Source organism: Protopterus annectens, chromosome 17.part0 (assembly GCF_019279795.1).
Source record: "Protopterus annectens isolate FY-2018-M chromosome 17.part0, PAN1.0, whole genome shotgun sequence".
Lineage (NCBI taxonomy): Eukaryota > Metazoa > Chordata > Ceratodontiformes > Protopteridae > Protopterus > Protopterus annectens.
The window spans coordinates 607,649,194-607,663,193 of NC_056751.1; the positions used below are offsets into that span (position 1 = coordinate 607,649,194).

At 41.5% G+C, this 14,000-nt stretch overlaps 1 protein-coding gene across 1 annotated transcript in view; it reads right to left on the reverse strand.

Moving 5' to 3' along the window:
* LOC122791831 overlaps window positions 1–14,000 on the reverse strand; it is a 305,664-nt gene that overhangs the window by 173,577 nt on the left and 118,087 nt on the right. Inside the window, exon 6 of the mRNA XM_044059795.1 lies at window positions 12,947–13,107. Coding sequence (XP_043915730.1) covers window positions 12,947–13,107 — 161 coding nt within the window. The remainder of the gene's footprint in view (window positions 1–12,946; window positions 13,108–14,000) is intronic.

Sequence of the window (14,000 nt, forward strand, 5' to 3'; positions counted from 1 at the left end):
AGTTCTACAAAGTTAACCACAAGTCAGCAGTAAACCAGAACAGCAGACCCACAAGTAAATGAAGAATGATTTATTGAAGCGCTTTTTGTTGCTAAAATAAAGCAACTTCCTCAGAAAAAAGTACACAGTGAAAAACAGTGTTATTTAAATGATTAGAAACAATCACTTAATTAGGCACACCTCTTTCCTATTACATATTTAAAAAGACATTACGCAAAACTATACTAGACAAACCTAGCTATCCATATTATATTAAAGGAAAGTTATACATACATCATAATAATAAAAAATGAGCATACCTACGCTATCTTTATAAATAAATTGGACAACTCATTGGCTAAACATGTTTCCCAGAATGTAGGTCATAAATTCATGTTTAAAGCCATAGACTAAATTCAATTCAATATGAGAGGTGGCCCTATGAATTTACATCTTGAGGAACATGAACTTGTATGGCAAATTCGCTTAAATGCATTTGCCCCTCCAGGGTTAAATGACTCATGTAACATTGCATGTTTGCTTAAACATAGAAGTCTGGTACGGTAAATACTGATTGTTGGGATTATATTTTATATATAAGTTTTAGTCATATTAGTGTATTATTGTTTATTTTAATATAATACAATATAGTATTTTTTATTATTATGATGTATGTATAACTTACCTTTAATATAATATGGATAGCTAGGTTTGTCTAGTATAGTTTTGCGTAATGTCTTTTTAAATATGTGGTTTTCTTTAGTTCTACAAAGTTCTAATAAGGTTAAATTATCAATGTAAGTGGAAAGCGCTTTGCAGAATCTGCCATCCAGAAAAATATAATTTTCTTAGTGGTTGCATTTTTATATGCTTTCTGCTAGATTTCTTTAATTCCTTTTGCTTCGCACGAGTTTTTGTAAATTGCATTACAACCCAGAGAACTGTGAGATCTTCCTCCACTAGTGTTCCTTACAATAATCCAGATAAACTTAACTTAGCATGTCAGTAATATGCATCAGTCTTCCTGGCTTGTGCCATGCACTTCCATCATATTTCTGGAAGTGTTAGAAGCTTTCTTCACAATCTTGAGGATGTTTATGCAAGACCTTTTAAAGATCCTTTTGTAAAGGCTTATGATTTGTCGTCTTTGTAATATATCTCCCATATACAAAATCATAATGGCCAAAGTCTGTAACTTACATTATTTCTTTCTCAATCTGAGTATCTCTCTAGTACCTCTGTCTGTCATATCTCTTGATAAGTAAGTAAATGGTCTTTGAATATGGGGATCCGAATGATTCTCTATTTTTTAAAAACATCTGCTGTGAACACACAAATTGTGGACAAGTAACTATTAAAATAATATTAACATTCATTTATATATATTTATTTATTGCATTTGTTAACCGGGAAAGTCCACAGGGCCTGGAAAGAGCCCATTTTCAGTGGAGGCCAGGAGAGAAAAGCTTCCTGGAAAAGAAAAGAAATGATTAACATAATTTAACAATAGTAATCAGCATAACAGACTCCTAGAACTGTAAGACAACATAGGTGTCTCTGTAGATTTAAGAAGTATCTTGATGGTTACATGGGAATCTATAAATTCTAAAAAGAGATAGTGGTTGTCAAGCTTCTGGATGGCCTATAGGCCATAAGTTTGTTTTTCAAACCTATGAAGTTATGAACCTGTATAAATAGCACTGCTAGTTGGCTGGAAATCTCAAAGGAATGCATCTGTAACTTGTTATTGCACACTTACTCAATGTTTTTAGTTTCGGTTAGAATAGAATCATTTTCTCAATTAATTTCTAGTTTACTGATTTAAGCAATCTTATGCAATTCACCTTGTGTTGCTTTTTTTACAATGTGAGCAGTTGCTGGGGTTCTCATTGTAAGCTGGAGGACAGTAATTGCAATCCTTTGAACTGATAAAATATAAGTGCAGCTATTGAGAAATGCTTATCTACCGAGTCCAAAATTGTCGTTACTTGGAGAATTCCATTTTTTGTCAGAGGTACAGCAGTCTCATTGTTAGTATATGTAAGTACTGAGGGTGTGGGGGTGCAACCCTCCCCACACAAGGGTGTAGGAAGCTTGCCCCCCCCCTCTTTGAAGAAAACACTTTCAGAGTGTAAAAGCAACTTTTACAGCTCCTTTGACTCACACTTAAAGTGTCTTAGTTTTGGGGCTTGGTCTGTTGAGCCGCAAATATCTAGCAGCACATCCAGCTAATGTGGTCAGCATTAAATCTATGGCAAGAAGCACAGATCAGACAGCATGGCTTAGTAGATGACCAGAGTGATGAAGTACAACAAAGAGAAAGTGAGAGAGGAGTACACTGCAACCTGTACTTTTATTTACTCACTTACTTTATCTTGTAAACCCAGTTATCCAACTGGGTTAAGGCCTATTTTTAGAGGAGGCTAAGGAATATCGTCTGGTTAAGAGATTTGTGGAGAGTGAGGGAATCAAACTAATGACTACATGATGAAGCTTGTTAACAAGTCATCCATTAGTCATCTGCACTAAACTGGTACAGTAGCATGCACAAATGTCTCAGAGTGTTTAGGGACAACGGAAATGGAGATTAAATCTCTTATTATTTCCTCCCTGCATTGACTATGTTTTCTTGTTCTGCACTTCACGAGTTCTAATTACCTATTCAGTACAGTCCTTATCTAACTCATAAGACAAAAATTGCAAATATTTACACTGAACTGTTAAGTCTAAAGATTCACTACAGGCTTGTTTAAAGCCATTTTTTCAGCTGGGGCAAGAGTCAAACAAAGGTGAGTCATCATCTGCAAATAGTTTAGACTTATTTTTTTATTATGCCTTACCTCTTTATCTCACCCACCCCCAATAATGTCCAGTGAGGTCAATGCAGTTTTATATCCATATGCGATCTGCTGTCATATTCTCAAACTAGGAGTGCTAAAGCCCACAGACTTCACTATGGATTTTTGCGTCCCCACAGTAAACCTCCTTAACCTTCCACCCCAGGAAAGAAGAACTGGCAAAACAGTCACTCATACCCCTCCTACAGTTCCAGTTGACTCTTTAGGGATCGTGTGTCTAAGCAAACCCAGGTCTCTTGATCCACAGGCAAGACTTCATCTCTCTGTGCTATGGAGCACTCAATCAAGTACATAAAATGTAGATGCTCTTCGTGTTTCACTGTTGCAGTCATCACATCTGGGTTATCCCTGCCAGGGTAGCTCTCAGTTGGCCCGAATACCAGAGGCTTAGTATTAATGCGTCAGTTGCTGTCGCTTCAGGACTGATGTCAGGTGATCAGTAGTATAAAGTAAGGCAGTCGACGCCATTACATCAGTCTTTCTTGACGAGGAGCCCAAAGCAGAAGCAGTTCACACGAGTGCCGGTCGGCCGCTACCTGAGTTTTCATTTTCCAAATTAAAGTTGAAGACTTCTAAAGCTAAGTACCCCATTGGGGATCCTTTTTTCTTGCTCTAACCGATGTCAGAAAAAGTTAACAATTGTCTCGCCTGTGAAAAGCAAATACCACACCGAGACTTTCATTCTTACTACGTCACTTGCTTAGGCCCGGACCACGACGTCCCCCGTTGTCACTTTTGTGCTTTGTTCAACGCCAGAACTATACATCATCGGGCCCGTATTGTAGCTAGATATTTTCACTCTCAGCCCTCGATTTATGATATGGCTTCGGTAAGCCATCCGACAGCAGATCTTCCAAAAAAACATAAGGATAAAGACAGAGACAGTTCACACAGGTCCAAACCTACTGACGATGCTTCCATTAAGCTAGTCATCAGTTCAACAGGCCTCAGTGAGGCACTTACGCAGCCCCTGATGCCCGCTTCTGTGGATTCGCAGGTGGCTACCGAGACCCTTTCGGAGTCCGGTATGCCGCAAAACTCTTCATCGACTAAGGATCCTGAGGTTGTCTCTACCTTGGATGGGTCCAGAGCCACTGAGCAGGCACCGGCTTCCAAGGAAGTACTTTGCACTACCGATTCTCAACACAAACCGACAACTTCTTTCACATCTACCATTCTTTCAAAAACTGACGAGTTTCTAAGGCCCAGGGTATGAACCACACCCAAGAAAAAGACGACTCAATTTCAGGCACCTGCTTCCTTGCCTCAGTGTCAAATGCTTAAAATGGAGGAAGACCGTATAATGTTGATCAGGGGAAGCCAAGCTACCCCTTCCAAAAGAAAAAGAGATTTGTCCCCAGTTGTCTTATCTGAACAGGATTCCGATGACTCTGATGCCTCTGAATATGAAGACATGCAACCCCTCTCTGCTTATGAGGATTCTGATGCAGAGGAATCCATTCCTTCAGCCTCTCCACCTGAAGGTTTTTCCTTTGGGCAAACCCTTCATTCTTTAAGGGAGCATTTCCAATGGGAATGTCAGGACTACCCTCAGTCTAAAAAGAGACTCAGGGAATTTTTAGATCTTCCACAGCACAGATCCCTGGCCATTCCTCCTGTCTTGGATGTTGTGGAAGATGTTTTCATGGAATCTAGTTTAACTCCTGACACCTAGGGATTCCCGAGCATTAGACAGATGAGGTAAAAAAGTATGCACCTCTGCTACTCTTGCTATTAGAGGACTAAATTGTCAGTTCCATATGCTAAAATTTCAGCAGCATACCATGGAACTCCTCAAACAAAAAATATCAACTTTTCCTGCTAGTGCAAAAAATAAACACCTGCAAGACTTAATGCATTCTGCAAGTCAAGTAACTAAGCACACCTTACACTGTAGTTTTGATGCCCTAGAAGCATCCTGCAGGGCAGCAGTCACCAGTTCTCTGCTTAGAAGGCATGCTTGGCTTAAGGAACAGCCCTTGCCAGACCATGGTCAAATCTAAACTATTGGATGCACCCTTGCACAAAGACAAATTATTTGGCACCAGGGCAGAGGAGGTTTAAAAAAAGATGGAAGAAAAGGCTAAATCTATGCAGAGAGTTAAGGATTTCCTGCAGATCCAGCCACCCAGGTTAAGTAGGCATTGCCCCTCCAAGCACTGGTCCTTTCCTACCCCCTCCAGGTCAGTTCACCACATACCCTGGGGAAGCACCCCCCCCCCCGACAACAGCCACAGGGAATGCAGAGATCAAAGCAATAGAGTACCTCCACTTCTAAACCAGGGAGTGCAAAGCCACCCCCTCATGGTAAGAACTCACAATGACTCTCCACTTCCACCCCCTTCCTCTGCCCACCTGCACCTGCCCCTGGGAGGAAAACTCTCCTTCCACGCAAGTGCCTGGTCCACCATTACCAACGACCGATGGTGCCTCAACATAGTGTCCCAGGGATACAAATTTTCTTTTCACACTCTACCAACCCCAAAAGGGTTCCCAGATCAACCTCCAAACAGTGGGCAGAGGCCAAAAAGCAAGTCCTTTCCCTGTTGTCCATGAGTGCAATAGAGCACGTTCCTGCAGAACAGATAGGCCAAGATTTCTACTCCAGGCTCTTCCTGGTACCCAGAAAAGAGGGCACCTGGTGCCCCATCCTTGATTTATCCATTCTAAATACCAAAATACTCACCCTCCAACAACTACTACCTATGCTCTCCAAGGATGCTTGGCTAGTCACCCAAGACCTAAAAGAGGCCTACCTATACATCCCAGTCAGGGAATCATGCAGGAAATAAAAAACGACCACCACAAACGAAAAATATAAAATACAACCAGCCAGTGAATCCAACACAGGTTTATTGTAAAATCTCTGTCTCTGACATCTCGGCCCAAAAAAAGGCTTCAAGGGGTCATATCTGCATTTCAGGGAAGGATCTCTGCACTTTCAGTTATCTGTACTTCCCTTTGACTTATCTACTGCTCCAAGAGTATTCACAAAATGCCTGGCCCCGCCACTGCTTTTTACAGCCAAAGAAATAGTCAAATTTACCCATACTTAGATGACTGGCTAATTCAGGCAGACAGTCAGGAAAAGCTGCTCAAGCACCTGGCCTTTGTAAAGGACCTACTGACCTCCCTAGGGTACACTGTCAATGAAAAGAAATCCAAACTAGTACCCACCCAAAAAAGTACATTCCTGGGACCAAGTCTGGGCACAGCATCCAAGACAGCATTCCTTACACCAGAAAAGCAAACTTACCTGACAGCCTACTTCTCTCAACTAACCACCAATACCCAGTTATCCGCAAGGAAAATCCTGCAAGCTCTAGGGTTCATGGCTTATTGCATTCTACTCATTCCATATGCAAGACTGCATATGAGGAAACTTCAATGGTACCTAAAAAGCCTTTGGTGTCAACACTCTCAAGACCTAGAAACTCTTATACCAATGATAACTTGTCTAAGGAAAGATTTCCTTTGGTGGGCAGCAGCATGCTACCACAACAAGGGACTGCCCTTCTCACCACCCCACACCACCCAGATCCTCACCACAAATGCATAAGATTATGAACTAGAATGAAAAAGACTGATACCACCAAAGGATGAGCAAGCCTGGAACACAGTGTCACAAGAACTCCACCAGGATAATCAAAAACCTTTTATTGAGCACTTTCGTCAGGTTGTAGCCAAAGACTTCATCAGAATACAACAAAACTTAACACACTCTTGTTAAGTATACTAAAATCTGTGAGAACACATGACATAGTAAGCCAATGAAACTTCTCATAACATTAATTATGAACACACTTTATCTAACACATCACATTTGAATTCATGGACAAATTTTAAAGTAAAACAGCAAAAAACACTGTTACCTACAAAGTGACAGAAATGTTATAATAACATTTCAACAAACAGAAGCCATAATATACAACTCAAACATATAAAAAGTAATAAAAACTATATAAAATAAGAATGCAGCTTTAATAGGCTGCTTATACTAATGTTGTCATTAAGACCTGGGGGGCACAGGCATTCAACTTAATTTGCCAACATAATTCCCCAAATTCTAAATAGTCTTCCCAGAGACCCCCTCTAGCATCTATTTTGACCCCTTCAACAACAGCAAATAAAAAAAAACATGTGTTGAGTATTTTTCTATGTGCTTATACAAGGCATTGTTTTTGTTACCGTTTTTTATGTCCCTATAATGCTCATAAATTCTGTCCCTTAACTTTCTTTTAGTTAGTTTTGCAAGTGTAGAACATATTACAGTACTGACACAGGGCAGCATAAACAACCCCTTTGGAGTTGCAAGAAAATTTGCAGTTAGGTTTTATGGTTGCGTGGTTCAGCTTAATCTGGTCACAATTCATGACCAAATAACATATTTAGAAGTCAAGGAATTATGTTGGCAAATTAAGCTGAACGCCTGTGCCCCCCAGGTCTTAATGACGATTGAAAAAAGGAGGTCATTGTCCCAATGTTCTCATCCCTCATTAGACCTATTATAGAATACAACGCCCCATTTGGTATGTACCTCTCAAGACATCTGCAACAACTGGAAAGGCCGCAGAAATGCCTCACTAAAAGAACCACAGGCCTAAAGCAGATGCCCTATGCTGACCGCCTTAAAAAACTCCAGCTATACTCTGTTGCATATCGTCTACTCAGAGGCAATTTCTGCTTAACATACAAGGCCATGTCAAACCCAGAGCTGTTGGACATGCTCCACTTAAATCCCAATCCCTCAGAGCCACATGCTCCAGGGATCTAAACCTTGTCATCACAATAAACAAAACATGCTGGAGGGATAGGTTCCTGACCCAGAGACTCTGCAGACTCTGGGATAGATTGCCCATGCATGTCAAGCAGAGTGCCTCTTTGGCCTTCTTCAAAAGGAACCTTGACAATTGGATGGGAGAAAGGAAATTCACCCCGGGGATCACGTCAGTCACCCTGCTAGACAGGGGTCCAGGGAAGTAAATAGTGTGGGAAGAAATAGCCAGGGAATTGTTATGGCTAGGCTTCTATAGGCCCTAGGGCTGATAGCCTAGTACCATCCTATGAACCTATGAACCTACCCCAGCTTGGGACCTAAACTTTGTGTTGGAGAAAGTCACCCTGCCCCCCTTTGAACCAGCAGCTTCAGTGGAGTTAAAGTTTCTCTCATGGAAGACAGCCTTGCTTCTGGCCATCACTTCAGCAAGAAGAGTATCCGAGCTAAAAGCACTAATGGCTGTAGAGCCTTTCATCATTTTCCATGCTGACAGGGACTCCCTCAGGACTAACCCATCCTTCATGCCAAAAGTGGTGTACAGTGTGGCTCTCAACCAATCCATTCATTTGCCCATGTTTTTCTCTAACCCACAAAACAAGAGGGAAAGAATACTGCACTCTCTAGATGTGCAGAGACAGCTCAGATTCTATCTAGACAGGACCAAATCATTCAGAAAGACTGATAAGTTGTTAGTCATCTTTGCTGCAGGAGCAGAGGGCAAAGCCATATCCAAACAAACCATTTCCAATTGGATAGCATACTGCATCCATTTCTGCTACAAACAACACAGGAAACCTCCCACTAAGGGGGTCAGGACTCACTCTACCAGAGCAACCTCCACCTCTACAGCTTTCCTCAGAGGAGTCCCCACCAAGGACATCCTGGAGACTGCAACATGGACATCTGTTCATACTTTCACAAAGCATTACCACCTGCCTGTCTTCTCCAAATCCAGGGCAGGCTTTGCCACTGCAGTCTTGCAGGGCATCCTAGCCAGCCCCCAGTCTTCTTGACTGCCTCCACCCTTTTGCTCAACTTTGGGAATTGACCCAAATGTGATGACTGCAACAGTGAAACACGAATAACATATACTATAGTTGTGTACACTTACCATAAATTTAGATGTTCAAGTGTATTCACTGTTGCAGTCCTGGTTTCCCTCCCTCCACCCCTTCTCTCTCTCTCTCTCTCTCTCTTTCTCTCATTACAAGGAACTTTTTGGTATTTACTTTCTACTGATGGGGTTCTTCCACCATTTCCTGGCTCCCACTTGGGGGCTCCTGACAGTTGGGGCAAGAAAAACTGATGTAATGACGTCAGCTGCCTTACTTTATACTACTGACGACCTGACGTCAGTCTTGAAGTGACAGCAACTGATGCAGAAATACTAAGCCACTGGTATTCGCACTGACTAAGGGCTACCCTGGCAAGGATAACCCAAATGTGATGACTGTAACAGTGAATACACTCAAACATCTATATCTTCATTTATGGTAAGTGTACACAACTGTACTTTTTCGGCTTTGGCTTTTAGAATACCAACAGCATAAGTGTGTCCATATTCATTAAGGATATCCTCACCTCCAGGCTACTTGCTCAGCATAATGCAGCCGAGGTTATCCAAGTGCAACTAACTCTGGGCAAAACTGCAATCCAAATTGTAGCTTTCTACAGATCACTCACCATGCCCCAGGATTCCCACTCCTCTTTTTTTGATGTACTGGAAAATATTAGGGTTCAACCAAACACCCTAATAATTGGCAATTTCAACTACCCCACCATTAACTGGGAAAATTACTCATGTACCAACTACTTCACGCAACGCTTTCTGGAATTCATAAACTGCAATGCCCTAGATCAACTTATCCACACCCCCACCAGGGGCAACAATATCCTAGATCTAGTCATTACCAACATGAGTGACTGATGTTCCACACCTAAAGTCAACACCTCATTGGTCCGATCCGACCATAAGCTAACTACCCTAGATATCCACATAGGTTCATAGGTTCATAGGTTGGTACTAGGCTATCAGCCCTAGGGCCTATACAAGCCTAGCCATAACAATTCCCTGGCTATTTCTTCCCACATTATTTACTTTCCTGGACCCCTGTCTAGCAGGGTGACTGATGTGATCCCTGGGGTGAATTTCCTTTCTCCCATCCAATCGTCAAGGTTCCTCTTGAAGAGGTCCAAAGAGGCACTCTGCTTGACATGTATGGGCATCCTGCCCCCACCCCCATTAAGGAAACCATGGTAAAAAATTTCTCCAAAGCCAACTTCATGCTTCTTAAGACAGAAGTGGTGAACTTCATGACACTCATGCAGTTGGACAATACAGTTACGACTACTGAATCCTACACAATTGCACTTTATTAGCACTTACATGAGTGCATGGATCGTGCTATCCCAAACAGAACCAAGATGCTATCCTCCAAAAAAAGGAAGCCAATCTGGTGGTCCCCTACCATAAACAAATTGTACAACAGAAGGAAGAAACTGTTGCAAAAGAGAGTAAAAACCCACAAGTGGAGGAGCTCCCTGATCAGCCTCAGTAAGAAGCTGCAAGCCATGATAAAATCCTCCAAACCTAGTTATGAAAACTGATTCTAAAGACAACCACAAAGAATTCTATAGCTATGTCAAGAATCTCAATGGCAACATGCAGATCTGCTCTGAGTTACAGCACAGTGGCACTAAATATACAAACCCAACTGATATTGCCAACATCCTGGCAGATAGGTTCAGTGCTAACTTTACCCCCCTCACACCCCCTAAAGAGCCCATCTATATACCAGAAGAATGCAAAGTTCCTGTAATCACGACTGCACAGGTAAAAACCACACTCTCCAAAGCCAAGAACACAGCATCCATGGGACCAGACAACATCCCAGGCTGCGTTCTACATGAACTACAGAACGAACTGGCACCCCACCTAAGTACCATGTTCAATCATAGCCTCACCTCAGGCTTTGTGCCTGCTGAATGGCGCACAGCAACGGTTATCCCACTCCACAAGGGGGGAGCCACCATGGACCCCGGGAACTACCGCCCCATTAGCCTGATGAGCCTGGTCTGCAAGGCCATGGAACATATCATCATGGAACTTATAAACAAAGACATTGGTAATCTCCAAACTCTGGACCCCACCCAGTTCGGGTTTGTAAAAGGCAGATCATGTCTCCTAAACCTGATAGACTTCTTTGAAGCAGTCACCAAAGCTGTAGATAAGGGTAAGGTGGTTCACACAGCCTATCTAGATCTTGCCAAGGCTTTCGACACCATCCCCCACTCTGGAATTATAGATAAACTCACTAAACTAGGTATAAATCCCTATGTCACAAGATGGGTTGCCAACTGGCTCACTGACAGAACCCACACTGTGAAAGTAGCAGACTCCAAATCCGACTTCAGACCAGTGACAAGTGGAGTACCACAGGGTTCAGTCCTGGGTCCTCTCCTGTTTGGTATCTACTTCTCTGAAGTACAGGCTAACACAGAAGGTCTTTAGCTAATGAAGTTAGCAGATGACTGCAAACTAGGAGCCATAATCGAAACTCCTAACAATGTGGACATCCTACAAAAGGGCCTCACTGAGACAGATGCCTGGTGTCAAAGCCATGGCCTCAAGCTCAATGCCAGAAAGTGCATTGTCATCCTCTTTGGTAAAAACTCTGTACCCATGAACTACAACATAGGTGGTAGTATACTTAACACCGAAAGTGTGATAAGAGACCTTGGGACACAGGTGGACAGTAGTCTCTCCTTTGATAATCACATCGCCACAGTAGTCAGGAAATCCTTCTACGTGGCACACCTCATCACAAAAGGTTTCTCATCCAGAAAAAAAGAGGTCATTGTTCCCCTCTACTTATCACTCATTAGACCCATTATAGAGTACAATGCCCCTTTTGGTATGTACCTCACAAGACATCTACAACAACTGGAAAGGCCGCAGAAATACCTCACAAAGAGGATTACTGGCCTCAAACAGATGCCCTACGCAGACCATCTAAAAAAACTCCAACTTTACTCTGTCGCATATCACCTGCTCAGAGGTGATCTCTGCCTAACATACAAAGCTATGTCAAATCCAGAGCTGTTGGACATGCTCCACTTAAAGAAATCCCAATCCCTCCAAGCTACATGCTGTAGGGACCTAAACCTTGTCACCACAATAAACAGAACATGCCAGAGGGATAGATTCCTGTCCCAGAGACTTCCCATACTCTGGAATAAACTACCTGTCTATATCAAACAAAGCTCCTCATTAGCACTGTTCAAGAAAAATCTTGATGATTGGATGGGAAATAGGAAATTCACCCCGGGGATCACCTCTGTGGCTCTGCTCGACAGTGGCACAGGAAAATAATTTTCTTGGGTGGCAAAAGCCAGGGTACCTTTTTAGCTGGGCTTGTATAGGCCCCAGGGCCGATAGCCTAGTACCTACCTATGAACCTATGAACTTATACAAAAGTAGCATTGAATACTACACTTCTACTATTATAAGATACAAAAGTAGCATTAAGTACTACACTTTTACTATTATAAGACACAAAAGTAGCATACTACCTATTGACAGGCATGTACTATTTTCACATTGTTTAGCATCTCACTGAACTGTTGTGATGCCTCCAGGTGTTCTCTGGTGAAATTCTATAGCAACCTCCTAGCATCAACATGGCCTGTTCAATATTTTAATCAATAATCCCAAAACCATGTTATATACAAGATATAGAAATATTTTATCTTAAGGCTTACATGATGGACAACACAACTTCACTAATATTTGGAACCTGTCTAGGGCAGCTAAAAATAGATTAAATGTTGTTTATATATTATTTATGATGTCATAATTTATGTTTTCTCTGAATGTCTCAACAACCAACTGACACATACAGAAATGCTTAACCTTGTATGAAATCTCTCCGCTGGATGAGCAAAATGCTGTTGATCACATGCATGCATGTGTATAGCTTAAGGGGTTATGGAGGTATTGCAATTTGTTTGCAAAAATTACAACATTAACAGTTAATGTGTTTGTTGAAGTGTTGCAACATTACTATTTACTGTGTTTGTTGTACTTTATAAAATCCAGTTTAAGACCTGGAATCTAATAAATCTGATCACCATAAAGATCAGTTCAGGTTGAACACATTGGTACTTACACTTCTTTAGTAACCCGTATGGTTTTAGAGATTTTAAAATTTGTTTTAATTGTGAAGACATAACTTGATTTTGTCAAAACGCTCATAATGCATACACTGGACTTTGGACTACAAACTTCCAGAGCCCTGATTGGAGGGAAGGAATTAAAAGCACTGCAACTTACCTGTCTATCAGTCTCATGACCAGCTTCATCAGCCTTACTGAGATAAAATTTCAGCTTTTCCCCATTTCTCACATTCAACTTCTCTACAATGTCCAGGGTTCTCTTGCAAAGGGCTTGACCCATTGGGTCAAAGAAAACTAAGATCAGATCCACTTGATCCCCTAGGAAAACCACAAAGAGAAATACATTTATTTAGTTCAGTTTACACAAAAGTGAAGAGTGAATATTTTACAACTCATTTTTTTTCTCTCAACAGGAAAAAATGGTGCAGATAAACTAATCTCATGCACATTTCAAACCTAAATGTTGATTTGCAGAGATTTTTTGGCTCTTTGCTGATTAAAACATTGCATAGACTGAATCTTGTCCAACTGGTCACTAATCCCACTACACCTAATATGGTCTCAGGCAATCATTCTATCCTGGATACTGCTGCTAAAAGAAGTGCTGACACACTGGGGAATTTAACTATATTGCCACTGTCCATTAATGACAGTTCTCCAGTCTTTAACTATACAGGGAAAAGATTGAAACATTGAAATTCCCTGAGTGGGAATCAAACCAGGGCCATGGTGATGAGCACACCAAATCCTAACTACTATAAAAACAGGGACAACATCTACAGATGTTTTTCCTCCTCTGATGAATACCAATCCTCCATTAAACGTAATTCCTACAAATGGAATTACATTAGAATGATCAGGTTGTAAGTATGTCTCCTGAATGATCCCCAAGATAAGAAATTCCCTCTCTCCCAGAGAACAATTACAGGGTGGAATACAGCTTTGTCTTACCAATGGGGTTAAACAGCTTCTTAGGTTAATAGAAAGTAAATGGAAGGAATGGAAAAGTGGGTTGGCTGAGGACTTTCCTTCATTCTTCTTCCACTGGAAAGAATGCAAGAAAGCCATTAAGGAATCACAAGCTTATTTTCTTAAGGAGCAGACAAGCCAGTTTTTATTCAACCCATAATCCATGTAGAAAAAGAGCAATAAACCTTTTGGTTGGAGCAAGCAGAACAATGATATTAATTGAAATCAACCAATGGGGCAAT